Here is a 24297-nt window from a genome sequence, read left to right on the forward strand (position 1 = left end):
TTCATAAAAAGAATTGCCTACCCTACCTTTATTTGGAAAATACATGAAAGCTACATGAAGCAGCTATTACTCCAGTATTCAGTGTCACATGATCCTTCACAAAGCATTCAAATATGCTGATTTGGTGCTCAAAAAGATCTTTTATCAGAATTTGTTATATTTTGATTCGATCATCAATGTTGAAAACAATTGTACTGCTTAATATTTTTTGTAAAAAATTAACAAAGTTCAAAAGACCAACACTTATTTGAAATATAAATCTTTTTGTAACATCATAAATGCCTTTACTGTCACTTTTGATCAAATGAATGCATCCTTGCTGAATAAGTAATAATTTCTTAAAATAAAAAAGCCCTATAGACCTAACATTTTTACAGTGTGTTTAATTTCATAATGTCTCCAGCATGTACCTGGGTTGGTCCTGTCCTTCAATGTAGATTTGCCAAAATTTTACATATCCATCATGACTTGCTGTGGCCAAGACAGTGCCATCAGGGGACAGCGCTCCCTCACTGATGCGCTGCATAGAAAAAGTAATATGTTTAATTATAAACATCACACTACATAAGTACATAACTAATTTATGTGCCATTGATTACATTAAATCTATCTCATTTCTTAATTAGTTAATACAGCACTGCAGGCTAAAGGATGGCAGGACTTACTGCTGTGTGTCCTCTAATAGTGATAAACCCCTCTTTCAGTTCAGTGGCATCCACAGGCCATGAGCTGTTATTGGATCGGAGGATGTCAAGGTCCCAAACCTCAGCCTACAAGTACAAGCAAAAATCCAGTTAAGAGAGTAATAGTGTTAAAAACATTTTAAATCTAATAATATGGGGACATTTCAGAAAGTAAGTTATAAAACTGTCAAATTCCACACAAAAAACATACTCTGTCTTCATGAAGCAGTGCCAATGTCTGACACGCATCCTCCGGGTTCTCATCATTGTCTTCTGGGATAAAGGGACACCAGATGAGTCTGCGGTTGGAATTAAGTGGAGTGTCCTCAGGCCTGTGGATGTGAACGATCACTTCATCTCTAAGAGACATCGATGTTAAAGAGAAATATCATAGTTCACCTGCTTATTAGCATTTTACTAGGTAACACTATTTCGATGGCCCACTTGAGATATTCTACAAACTATAAGTAACTTTGCAACTACGTGTCACCTAACTCTCAGAGTATTAGTAGACTGTCTGCTTAATATCTGCTAAGACTTTATTTTGATGGTCCCACAACAGATATTCTACTAATTATAAATAACTTTGCAACTACATGTCAACTTATTTCATTTACCCGAACCAGTCTAATACTCTAATGAGAGTTAGTTGACATGTAGTTGCTGTAAAGTTACTATAGTTACTTATAGTTAGTATTTAGTAAAATTACTTACTGGTAACACTTTACAGTAAGGTTTCATTACAACTTTAGTTAACATGAACTAAGCATTAAATTCTACAGCATTTATTAATCTTAGTTCATGTTTTTTCCACATTTACTAATACATTATTAAAATAAAAAGCTGAATTTTTGTTAACATTAATGCATAATGTATTTTTTTAACTAACATTTACAAAAGATTAATACATACTGTAACAAATGTCCTGCTCATTGTTAGTTAATACACTAACTAATGTTAACAAATGAGACCTTATTGTAACACGTTACCAAGTTACTTCTAGTCAGTAGAATATCAAAAGTGGACTCAAGTGAACCTGTACTACAAATACGTGAAACCAGATTTTTTTTTTTTTAATTAAACCTGAAAAAGAGACAGATTTAGGATTTTTAGGAGAAAGTTGTGATATAAAATAAAAAGGAAATATTTAATATTATTTTTAAAGGTATATTTGTGACACTGATCATGTTAATTTTTAAAACAAAAAAATATCATTAGTGGTCTCGAACCTTCGGGTATCTCATTAACCTCCTGTTTTTGTGAATCTTTTTTTAACAAACAAAAAAAGTCTAGCAAATGTCCATCTACAGAGGATACTGTATTTTGCTGTTGTGACTAGTGAGCTGCCAAATGAACATGTTTCCAGCCTCATCCACACAGGCCAAGAGGGTGGAGTCCAAGTGGGCGAAAGCAAGGTCTGTGACTGCACCGGTGAAGCCCTTCAGCAGCGAACGCTCCGTCGAGCCCAGTTGCAACACGCGGATCATAGAATGATTGTTTGCACCTGTGAGCGATAAACAATTACAAACCATTCATTTGAATCCCATCAACATTTTATTCAAATGAGTGTGCTAAATGAGCCATGTACAAAGACAGCAATAGAAAAGTGTGCAAACTGACCTCTGATGGCATAAGCCACGTATGAGTTGGACACGGCTATTAAATTGCCATAGTAGTACTTGTGCTCCCAGTCATATTTGGCCACTGGCTGTATTTTAACCTGCAAGACAGTCATGAGGAATAGATTCAGAGAATAAAAAAATTCAGGCTTTCTACATATTTTGACCTATTAATTGTTACGAGTTTCCCAATAGTTAGTTTTTAAATATCAATTTATAGACTTAAAAAAAAAAAAATTCTAGCTAAGTAAATATTTTCTAGCTGGATGATTTATTGACTAGAAATTTCCATGACTTTAAAGATTTTATTAATTTCAAATGACTACCCGGGCCAGGCCTGGTAATTTCCTTATATTTTCAGGTTTTCCATGACTGTGAAACCCTGAACTGCTAATAAGAAACAGTTTTGCACAATTAATTAATTTACACACCTTGTTGCTACCACGAGCCTTACTGTCAATACTAGAGTCACGGCTGGACACAATTTCCACATTGTTTGCTCTGATGGAGACACAGGTGGACTCATCATCTCCTGAAAGGCAGCTGGTACAAAAAACAGACTTATGAAATATCTTTCTTTTTTTTAAACCCAGCTTACTCAACATACACTAACGTTCAAACATAGCTATTGATAATAAGAAATGTTTCTTGAGAATCAAATCAGCATATTAGAATGATTTTTGAAGGATCATGTGACTCTGAAGACTGGAGTAATGATGATGAAAATTCAGCTTGTCATCACAAGAAAGAATTACATTTAAAAAAAATATTAAAATAGAAAAAAGTTATTTTAAATTGTAATAATATTTCACATAGTTTTTCCATGTATTTTTAATCAAATAAATGCAGCCTTCGTGAAAATGAGACTTCTTTCAGTAGTGTAAATATTATAACCAACCATTTTAAGTTTAGTACATAATGTAGAAAGATAATGCCATCATAACAATAATGGTTTGCCAAGGAATGAGAATAATATTATACAATTAATGTTATGACAGCAAATACATACATGGTCTGTGTGTCCTGTCCATTGAGTTTGTCAGAGTTGTGAGAAGTCGGCTCCACCATTTCTGTATGTCCTCCTGCGTTGATAATATCCGCTCCAAAAACTCCATTCAACTCTCCATTGAAAGATAGATTTCTCTGGCTCTCTACCAAAGAGGAATCTGTGGAATTATTTGATTAATAAATCAAGTCTTAAATGCACCTGTACATCCTCTGACTCTTACTACAATTACTTCCAAAACATGAATGATCATCTATGCTTGACAGATATTTTGTTTGATATTTTGATAAACACATATATATATATACATATAATACACACACACATATATATATATATATATATATATATATATATGTGTGTGTGTGTGTGTTAATTGTACATGTAGTCTAACTAGGTAAACTAATACAGGGGTTCTGCAGGTTTGATGAAGGTAAATTTAAGACTCATTTTAAAGAACTTTTTATAACCAAGGAAAGAAAATTGAAGGAACAAATTGAAGGGAATAAATTACATCAATATGTTCTCTAAGTGTCTAAGGCGGAAGAAACAATGAGTTGTATTAGCAACACTTCAAAGTTGGAAGATACAACTTCCAACAGGTCTCCATTACTACCTAATTATTTTTTACAACCAAAAAAAAAAAAAAAAGCTTGAATCACTCTGCTCCCAACCACTGGAATATAGACAAGTTACTGTACCTTCTGGGAGAAAAAGAAAAGATAATTTTTCTTTATCTGTGTTTTTGTCTTGTTTCCCAGTACAAAAAAAAATCTAAACATTCTTAAAACAAGATACATTTACTTGAGAAGCAAAGATGTTAAGACTTAAGATATTAAGTCTTGCTTTCTGTGAAATTGATCAAAATGAAGTGATTTTATGATTAAAACAAGAACAAATATCTGCCAGTATGAGATCAGAAAAACCAACTTAATTCAAATGCAAGGTTTCATCACTCATTGACATTTGGTTTTGGTTTAAGCATCTCACTTTTTTCAAGAATCTCACTTTTTTCAAGACTTGATTTTACATTTTGCTTCTCCAGTGAATGTATCTTGGTTTAAGAACGTTTAGATTAGTGCATGTAACATTTAATTCCATGCCTTTATGAATTTAAGACTCTCTGTTTTGATTTAAGCCCTTTTTCAAGGCCTTCGTTTGTGTAAGGATGAATTAAGACTTTTTAAGACCTGCAGAAACCCCGTAGCGATGATGCACAAAAAGTTGTCGAGGTTTCTAAAAAAAAAAATGTTTTACATGCCTTCTCTCAAATTCTATAAAAAAATGTTTGTTGTGGTCACGGTTATCAAGTCACCGCATAGTGATAAATATGAAGTGCTTTAAACTCTTGAATGACATTTATTCTCATAATGTCGCAATTAATACTCAACACTTTCTGTCTGAGCAAAGCTGCTGCTGCGCCAGCAGGAGTGTAGCCCTTATTTGCTACATTAACGTTACCCCCTTTTAGTCAATCGCAATATTACACAGAATAATAATGTTTGCCGCTTATAAAATCTAGTTAGCGTTGTCCCGCGTTTTTGAGCAACTATAGTCAGGTGGCTCGCGCTGAAATCAAGCGCTGCGCAGCATCATCGCACCGCGGCCTAGCTGCTCCCTTCCCCGGCAACTTACCGGCCGAATTACCGGGACGATCCAGTTTTAAGATGTCCCGAAGGTGCTGGGTCGCGCCCTCTATGTCCATATTGGAACTGGAAGCCATAAAGTAGGGAAGGGGGGATTAATTCGCTGGAAACGGTCAAATTCTCAAGTTTAATTAAGTATCTGAGCTCGCCCCTCATTAAAGCTTGCAACCGTCCCTCAACTTCCGTTGAGCGTTCACTGCATTTCATTCCCCCGCCTCTGCTGGCAGGATTTCTTTAGTTCCGGACAGAATCACCTAACTTGACGGACACTTAAATTGTAACAAGATAACCTGTTTTTAGAGATCACTAATAAATATGTATATTTTATTGTCGTGTCATCATTATCATTTCACTCATTAAATTTTTAGTAGTTGTCAGAAAATCACCTAAAGCAAGAACAAATCTATTTCAACTAGTTCCTTCACCACCTATAGAAATAACAATAACATCACACTTTACTTTGATCTCCTTTATTTCCACATACATGTAGGCAACTGAAGTAGTCTCTTACTGTATTCACATTGTATTACTGTTGTTTTTGTTGGAAAAATCAATTCTTCTTTTGCTATTCCCCTCAAACCACAAATGAGAGGGTGTTTCTGCAGGTTCGAGCAAGCATGACGTACGTGTACAATACATGTATTTGCCCAGCAAAAATATGTGAGAAAGCGACTCATTATAATGATGTTCTATCAGATCTGTTTAGATATTTCAGTGCAAAAAGCTACAACTCAGAAGACATCTCTCTAAAATATCTGTACCATCTCTTGGCACAAAGGCCATCATATTTTATGAATATGATTTTCTAATCCTAAACAATGAGCATAACTCCTTTAGTGTAAACATGTGAAAATGAAAAGAATCACCTCTTATTCCCACAAACTAGTATTTCTGATGTCATGTCACGTTTCATGCTTCGTGATCCTTCTTAAGACGGTAATGTCAAAATATAACCCTAAATATAGAAGGTAATAACAGCTTTGGGCACACTACAAACTCGATGGCATTTACATTCATACTTACAAAACATAAAAAGCTTATGAAACATAACATCCCAATATGGGGAAAAGAAGCCTCTAAACTACAACTGAAAGGGTAAATGAAAAATTAAAGCACTATGAAAATTAATCTGCACTTCTGGGGGTTTTCTGTTTGTCTCAAACTCATTTTTATCCATGCCTAAACTTGCTCTGTGATGTATCATCATTGGAGGACGCATATAATTTTTCCTTTTTTCAACAAGAGCATCCATTGATGATTCTACCATTCATAGGGTTAGGGTTACATAGAAAATGTTGAAAAATAATTTTTAGTATGAACATCTGCTTCAGGAGACACTGGCCACCTATAACAAGAGAAATACCGGCTCCATTGTGTTTGGCTCTGCTCAAATAAAACAATAATCTTAATGAGAGAATCTAATATTAAACAGTATCAAAAATATGAACAGTCAAGCATAGAAAAGGGGAAAAAAGGTAGAGGCACAACCAGACAGGGGGATGAACAAGATGACGTTGTTAAGAAAAAGTCAAAGGTTTTATTGTGTATCGTGGCTTGGTAATTATTGTCACAGAGAGCAGTGAGCAGAAATCGGGAAGCACACTGGTCTGAGGGGAAGGGGAAATTAGGGTTGTGTTCTTTGGATAGCTAGAACAACCTGACATCACATTGAATGGAGACACCAATTTCAAAGGGGGGGCAAAAAAAAAATTACAAAAAAAAAATTAAACTTCACGGAGCATATTCTAAAAACAAGCAGATAACACTTTGTACTTAAGCAAACAAAGACAGACAGTTGTTATTTCAAAGTCAAAAATCAGCAACTACAATGTAAATATCAAACAGCCGAGGTTAGGTTAATACGCATTTGTCCTGGTCAGGGCGTCCTCTGATCTTTAAGCTCCCCATCATCATGCAGGTTGGAGAAGGAAAAGGGTCAGTTTGATGGATGTGTGGGCTTTCAGCAAAGAAACATGTCATTTCTGGAGTAGAGGCAGTACTGTATATGCCTGCATGTTTTCTGTGATTGACTGCTGTAATCCGGTGCCGTTTCTCTTTAGTGTGATGAATGAAGGGCTGATTGACAGGTTCAGGCGTCATCAGGGCGGGCCCCATCCTCCACCTTCCCCCACTTCCCTCCTGCTACCCATGGGGCATTTAACCAAAATTGTGCAGCGACAGGCGGAACATGTCATTGGTGCAAACCCACGCCTCGTTAATGTTCTTCAGGATGAAGCTCTGATGGAATCCCATGATGGGGTCATCATCTGCCTAGACAAAGCAGAAACACAGAGACTTAGTCGGAAGATTTCATTCTGTGCAACACTTCATTAAAGAGAAGGGGTATAGCTAAACCAGAGCTAAACATTAAAATTCTGTTACACTTAATCAAAAATCATGCATGGTTTCAGATATGTTTAGCAAATTTCAAGGCAAATTAATCCAGATACAGAAAGGCTGATAGTTTGTCACAATATTCTCAATTTTTCCCCCAATAAGGAGTTAATTTAATTAATATTTTTTAAAGGATATATTGGTCAGTGAAGGTGAAATAAAAATAAAAACAAGACTGTATATAAGACAAATGCATGGAAAGGTGATAAACAATCTGGGTCAGTTTCTCATAAACACTTAGCCTAGTTCTGGGCTCAAATTATCTTCAGTAATGAATCACCATAAATAATACAATAACCCAAGACAAGGCATCAACTATGTCATGTATACTGACCCTTTATTAGGTTATTGTATTTTATTAAAGGTATAGATCCCCCTAAAATTAAAATTAAGTCATAATTTACTCACCCTGGTGTTGTTCTAATGCCGTATTCCCTTTTTTCTTTTTCAAACCACAAAATCTGAATTTTTAAGAAATGTCCTGCTCGTGCTTGTAATGGCGGTAAATAGCAAACAGCATCCAGCTTTTTAAAAAAGACGCAAAAGTATCACAGAATGATCCCATGCAACACGTGTTGTATATTCCAACTGTTCTTGTGGTATGCGATAGGGTTTGGTGAAAAGCAAACCGAAATTTAATGTATTATTTTACGAAAATCCTGACCTTGGCCATTGGTCTTTCATGCTCTGCACGTTCATGAGACTCTAGCGCTGCAGTTGTGAGAAATCAAGACTACCAAAAACACGATATGAAATATAATCCATGTACCTTCTCTAAGGTGAATATATCCGGTGTTCATCCTAACAAGAAGTTATTGAGTCATTCTGACTGTCATCTGATAACCGGAGTTCCGGTCTGGAGAAAGTACATAGATACTTTTTGGGGGATTTCAAGGCAATGCATTATATGTCGTGGTTTTAACTAATCTTGATTTTTCACACAACTTGTGTGTACACAACTCGGAGTAGTAATAGAGTCTCACGTGGCATAGCCGTGCAGAGAAGATCAACGGCCAAGGTCAGGATATTCATTAAAAAATAAATAAAATTTTGGTTACACCACCAAAACACTTGGAATATAAGAAACGAGTTGCATGGGATCATTTTATGATACTTTTGCGTCTTTTAAAAAAAAGTTTGACGCTGGTCGCTATTCACTGCCAAATTCTCCTTTTGTGGTCCGAAAAAATAAATAAGGGCATACAGCATTAGAACAACACCAGGGTGAGTAAATGATAACTTAATTTTCCTTTTAGGGTGAACTATCTCTTTAAATACACACACTGATGTAACTCAAACAAAAGAAGGTTAACAAGGTTATAAATTGTTTTCAGTGCAAGATAACCCATGCACTGAATACAACTCTGTTGTTAAAACTTGGAGATGTCATTTTAGTACACATTTAACCCAGTGTTTTAGTACACATCAGTGCAGTGTTGTTATTGTTAACTAAAACTATGGATACATTTTTTATTAAAAACAAAGCTGAAATCAAACAGAAAATAAATATTAGAAAAAACGTAAACTTTAAGTTTTTGGCTGGGCAACTAACTGAAAAAAGTTTGAGCCGAAGTACTAAAATGAATAAAACTAGAATAAAATCATTTAAATTATTTAAAACAATAAAAACCTAAACTAAAATAAAAAATTAATATATAAAAATAAAACCTAATTTAAAATGTAATAAATACAAAATTAAAACTAATTTGACCCCAATGGTCAAATATTTAATAACTAAATATTTATAACTGAAATCTAAAAACCTTAACAGAAATGCAACTGATCCCAAAAGTGCCATATTCACACATTTTGAGTTCAAGTTAGTTTTTCTTCTGAAGGAACTCATGTCATCCCATGATGGCTAAAATACAGAGCTCTTTATTACAAATCTTTAGAGGTCAAAATAAAAGTCGTGCTCGATTTTTTTCACGTCACTCATTCATCGGTTGTTTTGATGCTGCAAAGGCGCAAGGAAATCAACAAACACACAACAGGCAAATTGGCATCAACAAATGCAGCATGTCATGACATTCCCTCCATACTAGATCCACACACATGCTTGATCTGAACACAGCTTAAAGCCGTTAGTAGAGAGCTTGTATGGTGTGCGTGAACCTAAGCGGACACTGGTCCTTACAGACATTATTAGGAGGAGGAAAGGCCATGTGACCACGAGAGCCTTTAAGCTCAAAGGTTGTGCAGGGCAAGCCTGAAGACTTCATTGGTGCAAACCCAGGCAGTGTTGATACTTTTCAACAGAAAGGTCTGGTGGAAGCCCAGCACCTGGTCATCGTCTGCCTGATAGACAAACACATACACTACAGCTCTGAAATACTTATGAAATCTTTGACTACGCACTACCATGTCACGTAAAGTGAGAGGGAAAATCAAGAGAGGCTGAAACCTTTCACGGCAGCTCTCGATTTAAATGCCACTGGGATTAAGGTGATGTTATGCATTTCACATGGGCAAGAATGCCCTTTTAGACCTTTATCACGTACATATTTGCCAAAACTGTTCACCTCAAGCGTTGCTGCAATAGCATAACTGTCAGAAACCAAAACTAATTTTAAAGAAAATGTACTTACTTTTAGTTGGCCTACTACCATACTCAATATGCAGCTATCAGGGGTGGGCTGGTGGTCCTGTGCTGTTATGCTGTGAGCTATTTTTGTGAAGGGCAGGCTCTGAAAAAGATAAAAACAAAAAATTATGTATATCATCAAAGTTTAAATGGAAAGATACCTTACTACTAGGGATGCACGATATATCAACCACATATCGATATCTGCCGATAAATGGTCATTTTTTTGTCAATGATGTAATTTGTAACAGTAAGCCTAATATTAAAGATGTTTACTATTACTGTAATATTAAACATTTAAATAATTTCTTTATTGTCCGTGTGTGTAAACAATTAAAAACTTTTGTTAGACAATAGATTTTTTGGTAACACTTTACAATAAGGTCTCATTTGTTAATGCAGATAAGTGTTACCATTTTTTAATAAAGAAAGTTGGCCATAGGAGTGTAAAATTTATTTGAAAAGTTAAGGAATCTTACACTGGTTCAAACTAGGCTAAGCTACTGTATTGTATATGTTTGATTTATGTTGAAGTGTTTGGGACATGGCTTTTAATGGTGAGCCTTTTGTTTATGTATACAGGCTATCAAAATATTTCAAAATTTAAATTTTGATTTATCTGCCAATATATCAGTTATCGGCTTTCAAATGTAAAGAATTATCGGTCAATTTTCATATCGGTGCATTCCTACTTACTACTTCATATACGTACTGTAATTAAAGAAAATATCAATATTTAATTGTGGATATACTGCCTGAAACAGTACTGCCTCTATATAGATCTGTACAATATCGGTTGATTTTAGTTTGTTTTTGTTGTTTTTTGGAAATAAGAAATGAACCCTAAGCTATTAAACTACTTTGAATCAAATTCCACCTCTAACAAAATACACACAAATACTTACGGAAAGCTTTTCGACAATGGCTGCTTTTCCCTGGAATTGCTGACCCTCCCACGTAAGGCATGACGCATCAATCTAAGAGAAAAAGAACATGTAGATGAGCTAAATAAGCCAATATGTAGATAGTGAAGCAGTGCTTTGGCCAGTCTTATGGCGCTTTTCCACTGCTGGTACGGCTCAGTACGGTTCGGCGCGGCACGGTTCGGCTCGCACTGCGTGGTACGACTCGGCTCAGCACGGCACGGCTCGGTTTGCTTTTCCACTGCAGTTAGTAACGCTTCAAAGTGGGTGGGATTATAGTCTGACCGTTATAGTTTATCCGCTCCTCGGCAACCAACGAGAGGAACGTCTGCACTTCGTCCACTGACCACGATTCAGCCATTTCTTTTTTGGAAGTTTTCTTTCTTTCTTTTTTCTTCAAGCAAGTCAAGCAAGTAGTTTTAAAACAGGTTCTACAGCGGTGGCTGTCTGTTACTGGCTATTTAAAGTGGCTATTTAAATCTAGCGGGTTTGATGTCTCGCAAATACAATGGCGCTGGTAGTAGTGTTGTCACGGTACTAGAATTTCTAACTTCGATATGATACCTTGAGAAATATCGATATTCGATACCATTTTCGATACCATAGAGAAAAAAATTGCCACAATATTAAGGGGGTATTTTTTGTATTTAAAGCTAAATATAACAAGTCTAGAACATGACAATGAGGTATATTTTACATGAACAAAAATGTCCCGAATTCTATTTGTTAATATTTTTTAATTGGACCAGAGCTTACATGATCCGTTGTATTTTTATTACCTACTGTTATCAAAGATTAAAATATACTGTAACAAAAAAGCACTTAACAGTATCAAATTGGAGGATAGAGAGTCAGTAATGTATAATAATAAGATTAAACATTCAATTTTCAGTTAAAGGCATTTCATTATTGAATTCAGAGATGCCATTGTCTAGCTGTTTAGTTTAATTATAGTATCTGTGTAATCAAATTGATGATAATCGCTAATGAAGGAAAATTGCAGAATTAAATAATATTTTTTGAATAAAGTTAAATAGGCACAAGTTAATTTACATTTGACCACAACAATATTTACTTGTCTAAGATTCCTCAGTCAGATTATGTTAACTTTAAGAAAACGGTGAAAATACTAGACAACACAGACTCATATCAACAACAATACTAGGCCATCTTGGTTAATGTTTCAGAAAAGTTAAAATGAGAAGAGTTACAGTGTTTCTTTTAGGATTTTTTTTAGCAGTGGGGGCAGGTCTGTCCAAATAACAAACACCCCTGATGCTGAGCATATATGCTGCTAAATGGTACCCCTGGAGCCTGTTCCTTAAGTCTGTTTTCACCTATAAAATAATTTTAAAAAATGAGTGATGTTAGGGATTATTGATAGTCAAACAATCTTTTGGGTGCCCGCAGCACACTCACAGTGTGAAGCGCGTGTCCGCGTATTCTCCGACATGCCTGCTCGCGGTGTGCTTTTTATGCGTGTGCGCGATATTCTCCGACATGCCTGCTCGCGGTGTGTTTTTTATGCGTGTGCGCGATATTCTCCGACATGCCTGCTCGCGGTGTGCTTTTTATGCGTGTGCGCGCTATTCTCCGACATGCCTGCTCGCGGTGTGTTTTTTATGCGTGTGCGCGATATTCTCCGACATGCCTGCTCGCGGTGTGTTTTTTATGCGTGTGCGCGATATTCTCCGACATGCCTGCTCGCGGTGTGTTTTTTATGCGTGTGCGCGCTATTCTCCGACATGCCTGCTCGCGGTGTGTTTTTTATGCGTGTGCGCGATATTCTCCGACATGCCTGCTCGCGGTGTGTTTTTTATGCGTGTGCGCGATATTCTCCGACATGCCTGCTCGCGGTGTGTTTTTTATGCGTGTGCGCGATATTCTCCGACATGCCTGCTCGCGGTGTGTTTTTTATGCGTGTGCGCGATATTCTCCGACATGCCTGCTCGCGGTGTGTTTTTTATGCGTGTGCGCGATATTCTCCGACATGCCTGCTCGCGGTGTGTTTTTTATGCGTGTGCGCGATATTCTCCGACATGCCTGCTCGCGGTGTGCTTTTTATGCGTGTGCGCGCTATTCTCCGACATGCCTGCTCGCGGTGTGTTTTTTATGCGTGTGCGCGATATTCTCCGACATGCCTGCTCGCGGTGTGTTTTTTATGCGTGTGCGCGATATTCTCCGACATGCCTGCTCGCGGTGTGTTTTTTATGCGTGTGCGCGCTATTCTCCGACATGCCTGCTCGCGGTGTGTTTTTTATGCGTGTGCGCGATATTCTCCGACATGCCTGCTCGCGGTGTGTTTTTTATGCGTGTGCGCGATATTCTCCGACATGCCTGCTCGCGGTGTGTTTTTTATGCGTGTGCGCGCTATTCTCCGACATGCCTGCTCGCGGTGTGTTTTTTATGCGTGTGCGCGATATTCTCCGACATGCCTGCTCGCGGTGTGTTTTTTATGCGTGTGCGCGATATTCTCCGACATGCCTGCTCGCGGTGTGTTTTTTATGCGTGTGCGCGATATTCTCCGACATGCCTGCTCGCGGTGTGTTTTTTATGCGTGTGCGCGCTATTCTCCGACATGCCTGCTCGCGGTGTGTTTTTTTTGCGTGTGCGTCACGTGTCACGTGTGGTGTTTGTCAACGCGCCTTTGGAGAGAAGTGAAAGTGACCGCTCGGCTAGTATCGATACTTCGGAAAATTAGTATTGGTACCGTTCAGATATTTCAGTATCGATATTTATCGAAATATCGATATTTTTGACAACACTAGCTGGTAGTGACGATTCTTGTCTGACCAATCCGTGATCTGCAGTGTGTTCACGTCACATTTTAGTATCGGTACGGTAAGCTTGGAACCTCAACAGAGGTGGTACCATTTAAAGCGAGCCGAAGCGAGCCGAGCCGTACCGTACCATGCAGTGGAAAAGCGCATTATACATACATACATATATATATACACACACACATATATATAATCTCTTCGCTGTCGGGTGGAAACCTTGTATCTCCAAAAACACTACTTTTCAGAAAAAAAAAGAAAAAAAATTCAAACAATTAAACCGCATTGTCAAAGTTCATATGGCTTTATATATAATCAGAATTTCATGTGTCATTATATTATTAACATTTTACCAAAATCAAGCTCAAATGGAGTTACAAAGTTCTTAACCAGCGAATTTTGGAGAATTTCAGAAATGCGCATTTTGTCCGTCATTAGAACGGCTACATCTGAGGCAGTAAGTGCATCGCATTACTTTTTCATCAATTTACAGGTTATAAAGTGCTCAGTTTATTCTGTCATTTGGCCAAAATCTCATGTTACTGAAAACAATGTGCTATACACAGGCCATTTAAGACAGTATTGGTTACGACTCGACGACAAATGCTAGACTAACACACTTCTTCGCTCCTCAAATACATAAAACATTAGCCTTATATATATATATAGATAGATAGATAGATATATAGATAGATATATAGATATATAGATAGATTCAAGGTTTAGTCATTTTTTCTACTTTTCTTTGGTTAAATATTTGCAAAACCCACAGACAGATGTAAAGGGTGACCAATAGCAATGATTTATGAAAAAAAAGAAAAAGAAAAAGAAATTGGAGATACGAGGTTTCCACCCGACAGCAGAACCTTTTGTAAATTAACAAGTATGACAGGTGCACTCACAGAAGATTAACAAATCACACATAAATACTTTATTTTAATCTACAGATTATGCTAATATATGTTGTTTGTTAAATTTCCTCAACAAATATCCAACATCAATATTTTTTAACATCTTTTATATGTTGCTCAAAATATAGATCCAAGTATGAGCATTTTAGGCAAACAACAATTCTGGCCTGAAAAGACTCTTCTGTTGAACACACGACAAAACTCGTTTGTTACTGGGCATCTAGCGTCACTCTGCAAGACATAAACCAAGGGACGCTTTGAACACTAACGTGATGGCAAGACAGAGAGGCAGTAAAAACATTTCTAATTGATATCTCTCTCTCTCTTAGCTAAAGGCATCCACACACTACAAGATAATAATCGGGCCAATTCCCCCTTTCCGACAAAGCTAGGTGAAGTCCCGATTCTCTTATCAGATTTTCCTGTGGTGCGAGCCGAGGTGTGTTAAGAGTGATTGAATCTGCTCGGAAGAATATCGAGGTATGGAGTTTTTTTGTGTGTCTTTTTTATACAATCAAACAAACTGTGTTTGAGAGCAAAAATAACTATTGTACTTAAAAAAAAAAAATTAAAGATTGCAAGTAAAAAGTATTTTTTACACTGCTTGCAAGTTGAAATGTTTTGAATTCAAGTGAATCTGCACTTCATTGGGCAGTATCTAAGTACCAGAATGGAAGACTGAAGACTGTATATCATTAAAAATAATTTAGAGCTCTAGCTTCAATATTTGACCACCGTTTATGATAAAAATGGTTACCAGTGACAGCAATTTTTAATTTCTGTCAGAAATACAAATCAAACATGCAAAACCAAACCAGTTATTGGCATTTTAAATGGAATAACGAGATGAATCTTGTTGATTTAGGGCATTATAAGAATAAAGGATGTGTAAATGAGAAATGTATATTAGGATCAAAGGGGAATGGCCAAGAAAGCCTGCAGCAAATGGGCAGAAAGTGCAATAAAGCAGCGCAATATTGCACTTAAGTGCAATAAAGTGCAATAAAGACATTAACTACATTAATGTCACCTGTGTAGAGTTCAAGAGTTTATAAAAGTTTGGCAGAGTGAAATATAATCAAACTTTGGATTTTGTTAGGCCATTATAGAGTTTGTCACCAGCCACAGTCATATTTAGCACTCCCTTGAACATGGCTGAAAAAGACTGAGCGCTCCGAAATGGCTCATGCAACTGTATTATGCAATGTTAAGTTCTATAAAATTGTTAATGTAAATAATGATCAAAATGTATATTTCTTTAGGGCATTATGAAGCCCATGTGTTATATCTAACGCACCCTACAATGCACTCTACAACCCCGCACTCGGCCAGAATCAGACTGACGGGACTAAATTATTGCACCAAGGGAGATTCTGGTACTTAGATACTACCCACTGAAGTGCAGCTTCACTTTTTAGAGGTTTTAGAGTCGCAAACAATGACAGCAGAACAGAGAGCAAATTTGTGCGTGAGTGATTTAAAAAACTGCACAAAGAAATACAAAACATTTACTCGCACTGAGTTTTGCTATTAGTTACTTTATTTTTTAAATTAAAACAGCTTTAAGAAGACTAAAATGATTTTAGTCTTGACTTTGACTTTTTAGTTGCTTTTTTTATTACTTTTAAGTTGTTGTTTTTTATGACTTTTTATTTGCAATCTTTTTTTTTTTAGCTACAATATAACTGTTTTTGCTCTTAAACAATATGTCCGATTGAATAAAAAAGACGTAAAGTATCGGGGCTGCACCGATCTCAAATCATAAACTTCCAAAATGTTGAATATTTACGATTTTCACATTCAAATTTGGCTGGGTGGCTAATAATAACACATTTTCTGTGGTGTTACAACCTCAGAACACATACTTAATTTTGACTTTACAGTTGTGTGGAGGGAACCCCGAGGACACAGTGCACACAGATTGTTACGTGGAACGAAACAATACCAAACCAGAAAGCGAGCTGACGGAAGACAGATACATAACATTACTTTATCCAGAACTTTTTCTTTTTTTCCACTAATTTTCTTTAAAGGGGTGGTTGATTATGATTTCTCTTTTTTAACTTTAGTTAGTGTGTAATGTTGCTGTTTGACCATAAACAACATCTGCAAAGTTACGAAGCTCAAAGTTCAAAGCAAAGGAAGATATTTGCTTTTAAAGAAATTACATTTTAAGGACTACAACAAACGCCTGGTAGGGACTACACAACATTTCTCCCGGATTAGTGACATCACCAACCCCCTATCATGACAGAATATGCTAATCAATGACTAGAAGATAACTACACATAAGCTAACTAAATTCATCAACTAACCATTCAGAAATGTCCTGTTGCATTATACATGTTGTCTTCTTGAGTCTCTCCATCATTGTCTGACTCGGGTTAACATAAAAGGCTAAAAGTTTTTGAAATTTTCAGTGTGTGTCTGTGTGAGGTAAAAGGACACAGCAGCTCATTTGCATTTAAAGGAACTGACACAAAAACGGTGCGTTTTTGCTCAGCCTCAAAAAGTGACAATTTTTACATGCTATATAAAAATATCTGTGGGGTATTTTGAGCTAAAACTTCACATACACACTCTGGGGACATAAGAGACTTATTTTACATCTTGTGAAAAGGGCATTATACCACCCCTTTAAAAAACAGTCCAAACACTATTATCGCCATTTTGTCTTGTCGTCGTCTGCCATGTTTGCTTACTCTAAAGTCACGTTTGACTGCGAGATTTCCAGTGTTCACAGTCGGGACGCCGGTTGTTTGTGAATGGAATCTGTTAGTGTGTGGTGTGCTGTCTAAGTCACATGTCGAGGCACTCCAAACATTATAGGAACAAAACTGTTAAATCTATAAAAAAAATTATCGTCATGTTTGTGGTCTCTGACATTTTGAAAATCTGATAAGTTTTTCAAAATCTTTTAGTGTGGGACAGCCTTAAAGGACTAGTCAAGAGAGAACTATCCTGAGCAAAAGAACTAGACACAATACTCACATATATTGATCCAAGTTGAGTCCTGTCTGTGTCAAACAGCTGATAGTAATGTTGCACAAAGCTGGATCCTATTTGTTCCCAAATCGGCTTGTCTCCCATTCTGATTCACCCTTCTACAGGCACTAGTGGAGACAGAATAAATGACTCAATATATATGACTTACTGAGGGTTGACAAATGACAACCATTGACAAGATCATAAGTACAAAAAACTTTTTCCAAACAACATTATTACATTTATCGCGCCTAAATGTTTGCGCTCATTGCATTTTTACAATGGGGTAATATTGTTGTTAAGAATTTACACAACACAAGGAAGCTTGATTTAAATTGTTTGATTCAATTGGAAAAAAGTAGCACAAATAAATACAATAGAATAAAGATACAAATAAAGACATTAAAGAGAAAAGTTTTTGAATAGGTCTAACACTTGTATTCATAAATACAGAAACTGAATAAAGTAATCAAATGGAACACTGGGTAGTATTTTAGTCCTGACTAAATTAAATACATAGGCTATGAATCCTGATTCCTTTAACTTAAAGCTATCTTTTGTTCTTTTGACAACAAAATTAATGACACACACATATGGCTGCCGTCACTTTAAGAGCTAGTGCACGCCACACTGACCCTGTGTTCATTATACTGTCACATGTGTTTTATACTTATTAAAGACAAAACCGACTATGAATGCTTGATGCTTGCATGGACAACACATTTTGAGAGACAGAGAGATAGAAGACGCGGCACCGCTGAACACTCACTCTGTTTGTGAAATTGCGTCTGGCAGATAGTTGTTAAAAGAATGATTTGATTTTATAATCTGTGTGGATTATGATTGCGGGAATTTCCCGCATTATAAATGGGAGACCTGCGGGAATGATTAGAATTATGCTCAATACCTCGCGCCGAAATTCGAGCCCTGAAGTGTGCTGCACACACACCCTGAAAAGTGAAGCCAAAACATTTCGATCACCTTTGGTGGCTGGCTGGAGTATACAGGTCCTTCTCAAAAAATTAGCATATTGTGATAAAGTTCATTATTTTCCATAATGTAATGATAAAAATTATCATTACATTATGGAATTATTAACTTTCATATATTTTAGATTCATTGCACACCAACTGAAATATTTCAGGTCTTTTATTGTTTTAATACTGATGATTTTGGCATACAGCTCATGAAAACCCAAAATTCCTGTCTCAAAAAATTAGCATATTTCATCCGACCAATAAAAGAAGTGTTTTTAATAATAAAAAAAAAAGAGTCAACCTTCAAATAATTATGTTCAGTTATGCGCTCAATATTCAATACTTGGTCGGGAATCCTATTGCAGAAATGACTGCTTCAATGCGGCGTGGCTTGGAGGCAATCAGCCTGTGGCACTGCTGAGGTGTTATGGAGGCCCAGGATGCTTCGATAGCGGCCTTAAGCTCATCCAGAGGGTTGGGTCTTGCGTCTCTCAACTTTCTCTTCACAATATCCCACAGATTCTCTATGGGGTTCAGGTCAGGAGAGTTGGCAGGCCAATTGAGCACAGTAATACCATGGTCAGTAAACCATTTACCAGTGGTTTTGGCACTGTGAGCAGGTGCCAGGTCATGCTGAAAAATGAAATCTTCATCTCCATAAAGCTTTTCAGCAGATGGAAGCATGAAGTGCTCCAAAATCTCCTGATAGCTAGCTGCATTGACCCTGCCCTTGATAAAACACAGTGCACCAACACCAGCAGCTGACATGGCACCCCAGACCATCACTGACTGTGGGTACTTGACACTGGACTTCAGGCATTTGGGGATTTCCTTCTCCCCAGTCTTCCTCCAGACTCTGGCACCTTGATTTCCGAATGACATGCAAAATTTGAGCAACAGTCCAGTGCTGCTTCTCTGTAGCCCAGGTCAGGCGCTTCTGCCGCTGTTTCTGGTTCAAAAGTGGCTTGACCTGGGGAATGCGGCACCTGCAGCCCATTTCCTGCACACGCCTGTGCACGGTGGCTCTGGATGTTTCTACTCCAGACTCAGTCCACTGCTTCCGCAGGTCCCCCAAGGTCTGGAATCGGTCCTTCTCCACAATCTTCCTCAGGGTCCGGTCACCTCTTCTCGTTGTGCAGCGTTTTTTGCCACACTTTTTCCTTCCCACAGACTTCCCACTGAGGTGCCTGGATACAGCACTCTGGGAACAGCCTATTTGTTCAGAAATTTCTTTCTGTCTTACCCTCTTGCTTGAGGGTGTCAATGATGGCCTTCTGGACAGCAGTCAGGTCGGCAGTCTTACCCATGATTGCGGTTTTGAGTAATGAAACAGGCTGGGAGTTTTTAAAAGCCTCAGGAATCTTTTGCAGGTGTTTAGAGTTAATTAGTTGATTCAGATGATTAGGTTAATAGCTCGTTTAGAGACCCTTTTCATGATATGCTAATTTTTTGAGACAGGAATTTTGGGTTTTCATGAGCTGTATGCCAAAATCATCAGTATTAAAACAATAAAAGACCTGAAATATTTCAGTTGGTGTGCAATGAATCTAAAATATATGAAAGTTTAATTTTTATCATTACATTATGGAAAATAATGAACTTTATCACAATATGCTAATTTTTTTAGAAGGACCTGTAGGTCATGAACCCCACCCTCTGAATGGGACGAACTAAACTAAATTTAAAAAAAATTACACTTAAAAAAAAAAATTCATTTTAGTTAGTTCTTATCACACTGATATTCGATGCTATGAAAACAGGGTATTTAGTGTATTTCTTGAAAAGTTTTTTCATTACGAATTTCTATGTTCATAGAGAGAGTGCCTCCGAGAAGGCCCCAGGTCACAGAGTGCACTATGTTTCACTTTAGCAGCTCTGTGCAAAACACCCAGCCAGCTGTACCAACCACTGTGGAACATCAGATGTTTTAATATGAAGACCCGTATATCGAGCGCATTGATGCAAATCACACTGTAAAAACGGGTTTTTTATGTTACTTTGATGATAAACTAGGTGACGGCTCTCCACTATTAGGAATGGAGCCAAGAAAAGAGATGATTGATTGGGGAGTACAAAAAAAGCATGGGTGAACAATAATAAAAATAAAAAAAGACCTAATGAACGCTCATTGGTTGAGAAAAGTTGGAGGGCAAGGTGTAAGAAACAGTATTAATAAGAGTCTTGACTGAGGCTGTTAGATGATCACCTGGCTGAAACCCCTGAATCGAGAAGTTTCTTCAGAGACAAAGATTGAATCTTGCCACTACATGTGTATAACATCATGATTGACAGCTGTGCTTGAGAATAGGTGTGTTCGAGTTGAAACGGCGCTGCGCAGACCTATCGGTGTATGTCATCAAAGTAGCGCGGGAACGATTAGAGAGCAGACGGCTCCGTATGCTTTCGAGTTTCTAATCGCTCTCGCTGTACTTTAATGTCACACACTGAACAGCCTGCGCATCAACGCTTCAAGTCGAACACACCTATTGAGTCTACAGTAGCAGGATATGGGCGGGACCTTTATACAGCGGCTCCACCTCCACCTCAGGATAACTACTGGCTCCAAATGACAATCACCAATGGTCATTTCTGGTATATTTTGGCTTCATTTTTCTACAGTGGAAGGAAGTGGAGACACGTTGTCCATCTTTTTTTCTTTTTAGTCTATGTATGAGAATAGCTAAGTCCACACAACAACTATAACCACAAAGATGAACGATGTCATTGGAATCACTTTCAGAACGATTTTGTCCAGCTGATTAATGCTAAAAAAAACATTTACAAACAATAGGACTGTCACTTTACGTTCGAAAATCAATTACACAATCGATCGGACCAACCAACACAAGTTGGTTGTTTTTTCTGTTAACCAAATGCTTTTTAATATTCGCTATTACTTCAATGCAAGTGAACAAGCGCGCCTTTATTTGTTGCTTAGTGACGTGTGTGTTCAAGTAAGCCAGAAACGCACAGATTCAGCGCGATACGCTGTATTTAACATATCATGAGGACTCACGAGTTGCGTATTTGCACTAAATCCGCACAGATTTGGCTTACACGAACTTCCCCAGCAAAGTGAGTAAACATAGGAACACACCAAATTGGCTAGTGATTTGACAGCGTTACTCGCCAAAGTGAATTTTTACCCGCATTTGGCGGGTTGGAGGGTGTTAATTTCAATCCCTGAATGTTGCACTCCTGTTTGTCAATGTGCACAAAACTTCACGCCAATAAATCATCAGAAATATTGCTGACTTGTGCGTGTCTCAAGTGCCCTCTTGTTCGTCCTAATACCTGTTAGTTGTCCGTGGATTTGCCTATATTTGGAGTTGAAAATGGACTTTAGACATGGAAAATCGATTTTACAATCGATTCAATGAACACTTGTCTCAAAAATCGAACAGGAATTTTTCACAAAAGTGACAGCCCTAACAGCCAATCAGAATCAATCTAGGCTGCGCTTCCCAAAAGCATTGTAGGCCTAAGTTGATCGTACAACGATTGCGACCAATGGTCTCTATGATCAACAAAGGGTTTTTACACGACACCATTTTCAACTGAAAACGGAAAACTTTTTATGGGTTTTAGTCGTTCATCTACATGTCAACTGTGTTTTTTGGGCCTGAAAACGCAAAGCATTTGAAAACAATGTCTTTTATCTTCTCCATGTAAACAACCAAAATGTGAATTTGTGAAAACGGTGACGTAATGTGCATGCGTATTACATGTTAACGGGGTGTTTTGACAAGTGACATCGCCAACTACTGACCTGGCATGCATAATACAGCCTTTGTAGTAATTTCCGCAGATCCGTGTGAATGGGATCGTTTTGACAACTTTGTCATTGTTGTCACGTAAAAATACCCTTAGGCTTACGATGCTTTTGGGAAACACAGCCCTGTTTATTATAAGTGCGTGTTGCATTCATGTAGTTTCTAATCTGCTTTTTTAATTGCTCGATCTATTTAATGTAGGGTGGATTCTGATTGGCTGCCGATCTTTTTATCCCATCAGCCAGGAAAAATCATTTTGATATCGTTCCTCTGTAGAGTTATCATTATAGTTGTAACTTGTGGTGTGGACTTACCAATTCTCATAAATTATAACAATTGTTAAAACTTTATAGTTATCCTCCTTGATGTGAACGGGCCTTTATAAACTTCTTTCTACTTAGAAACTCATGGAATCTGACACACTCCTGCTCCACCCTGTTAGACACTCACACACAGATTTGTCAGCAACTTTGGCTGGTTAATGTATCATGTGCTTGCTTGGGCCATGATTCACTGCAGTCTTTCAAACTTAGACAGATGAATTTCCTCCAAAATCTATAGTGTGCCCAGACATCAAACACGTACAATCGTTCCTTTTATAGTTCTGGGCTACACAACACGCATTTAGTTAGTTAGAGCTGTTAATGACAATTTATCTAAAATTACAAATGTATGGGTGACAATAACTAACTTACACCCAACATGCTGGAACGATTACTGTCAAGCTAGAGAAGTCGATTAAAATGACACTTTAATTAATGACTGATCTATAAATAAATAAAAAGATTCGGCTTGCCATTCTAAAGAGGATTTTAAAGATTTTTAACTTGGTAACTGTTAGGTTGGTTACAAACTAATTAACTCAAATTCAAATCAGTCACTGTAGATATAATGACTTCCGAATTGTGGTTAGAATCATTCCTTCCAACAGCAACCACTATTTGATCGAGATTGTTACTAACTAACCATTAAAAGTCAACATGCTAAGAGTATTAGCTAGCTTTCATTGGCCTCGGTGTAGACTGATTCATTGTAGCTTTAGCCGACGTGCTAACTGTCGCCGGCTAAACTGTGAGGAGGAAAAAGTTGTGCTTTACGTTGAAGTGAACGTTACTTTTTAAATATCGACTCGGAGTTTGAATAGCGACGGTCAACTTGGAGCGAACGCGCTCTCGTTCCGTTCTAAAAATACCTCAGAGCCATATGAGCTGCATGCGGGCGCGAGACCCTCGCGCGGCCCGTACACGCTCCAGTCCTATAGGCGTGTCCTATTAGCTAGCGCTTCAGATTATTCTTGGAAAAAAAGCACCAGTTCCACTTTGCATAAAGTATATAAATAAAGTAGTTATGTGCAGTGTAAACACAACGTTAACTGTTATAAGTAATATGTGGCCAACATCTTACCTCAGTGAGCCCTAAACCGAATCCCCCGGTTCCAGTTATGGCGATTCCAGCGCGCCGTGAACAGAAGTTGAGCGGCCTCTTCAGTTTGAGCATGCGCAAAGCACTTACACACTGCTTTGAATTTTGGTTCTTGACAGTCAGTCAACCGATTCTTGATGTATTGCTTTCCAAATCTAGAACTAGAGCTTCGAGCAGCAGGTGAATCCAAGAATAGTATACTTAAAATACTCACACAAGTATTGTCCCGTAGAAACCATATTTGTACAACTTCTCTGCCATTTAAAAACTTTCTAAATTCTATGTAAAATAAAACTACATGTGGCAGAAAAGTTCTGTTTAGTTTTCGATTAGATTAACTGATAAATAGGTCTCACAAACGCAGTGCTTTGCATTTACCATGGGTTGAAAAGTTGAGCTCTTGTTAATAGTAAATTACATTAAAGTGTTAACAATCATCAGAATACATTTGACAAACAAATAAATATAAATGTACCATTTATTGACAAATAATTCAATCAAGTAATCTGCATGCAGACAATACAAAGAAATACAGCTTTCTTGATTTTCGAGGTAAAATGTCAATATAACAAGCATGACGTTTCTTTTCTTTTTAAT

General features: G+C 37.4%; 2 protein-coding genes across 5 annotated transcripts in view; both read right to left on the bottom strand.

Annotated features, from left to right (window-relative positions):
* The window catches only part of edc4 (enhancer of mRNA decapping 4), a 31847-nt gene extending 26687 nt beyond the window's left edge, over positions 1–5160 (bottom strand). For all 3 annotated transcript variants that reach the window (XM_056255070.1, XM_056255053.1, XM_056255060.1), the window contains exons 1-8: positions 4944–5160; positions 3312–3468; positions 2734–2845; positions 2304–2403; positions 2001–2187; positions 895–1042; positions 666–770; positions 411–520 (exon numbers count right to left, since the gene is read on the bottom strand). In XM_056255070.1, the coding sequence (XP_056111045.1) occupies positions 411–520; positions 666–770; positions 895–1042; positions 2001–2187; positions 2304–2403; positions 2734–2845; positions 3312–3468; positions 4944–5031 (1007 nt within the window). In that variant the 5' untranslated portion in view covers positions 5032–5160. The remainder of the gene's footprint in view (positions 1–410; positions 521–665; positions 771–894; positions 1043–2000; positions 2188–2303; positions 2404–2733; positions 2846–3311; positions 3469–4943) is intronic.
* A 248-nt stretch (positions 5161–5408) lies between these two features.
* nutf2 (nuclear transport factor 2) lies at positions 5409–23802 on the bottom strand. 2 transcript variants are annotated; one of them, XR_008807457.1, is made up of 6 exons: positions 23683–23802; positions 17535–17656; positions 10838–10909; positions 9937–10035; positions 9486–9646; positions 7102–7225 (listed from the first exon to the last, which is right to left on the bottom strand). XR_008807457.1 is itself a non-coding variant. In XM_056255071.1 (5 exons), the coding sequence occupies exons 2-5, from the start codon at positions 17631–17633 to the stop codon at positions 7112–7114; spliced, it is 384 nt and encodes a 127-aa protein (XP_056111046.1). In that variant the 5' UTR covers positions 17634–17656; positions 23683–23802; the 3' UTR covers positions 5409–7111. The 2 variants fall into 2 exon arrangements, 1 of the variants encoding a protein (XP_056111046.1); XM_056255071.1 differs by lacking the exon at positions 9486–9646 and having other exon boundaries at positions 5409–7225.
* Positions 23803–24297: the final 495 nt, after the last annotated feature.

Source organism: Rhinichthys klamathensis, unplaced genomic scaffold (genome assembly GCF_029890125.1).
Source record: "Rhinichthys klamathensis goyatoka isolate OS25496 unplaced genomic scaffold, OSU_Roscu_1.1 h1tg000005l_1, whole genome shotgun sequence".
Lineage (NCBI taxonomy): Eukaryota > Metazoa > Chordata > Actinopteri > Cypriniformes > Leuciscidae > Rhinichthys > Rhinichthys klamathensis.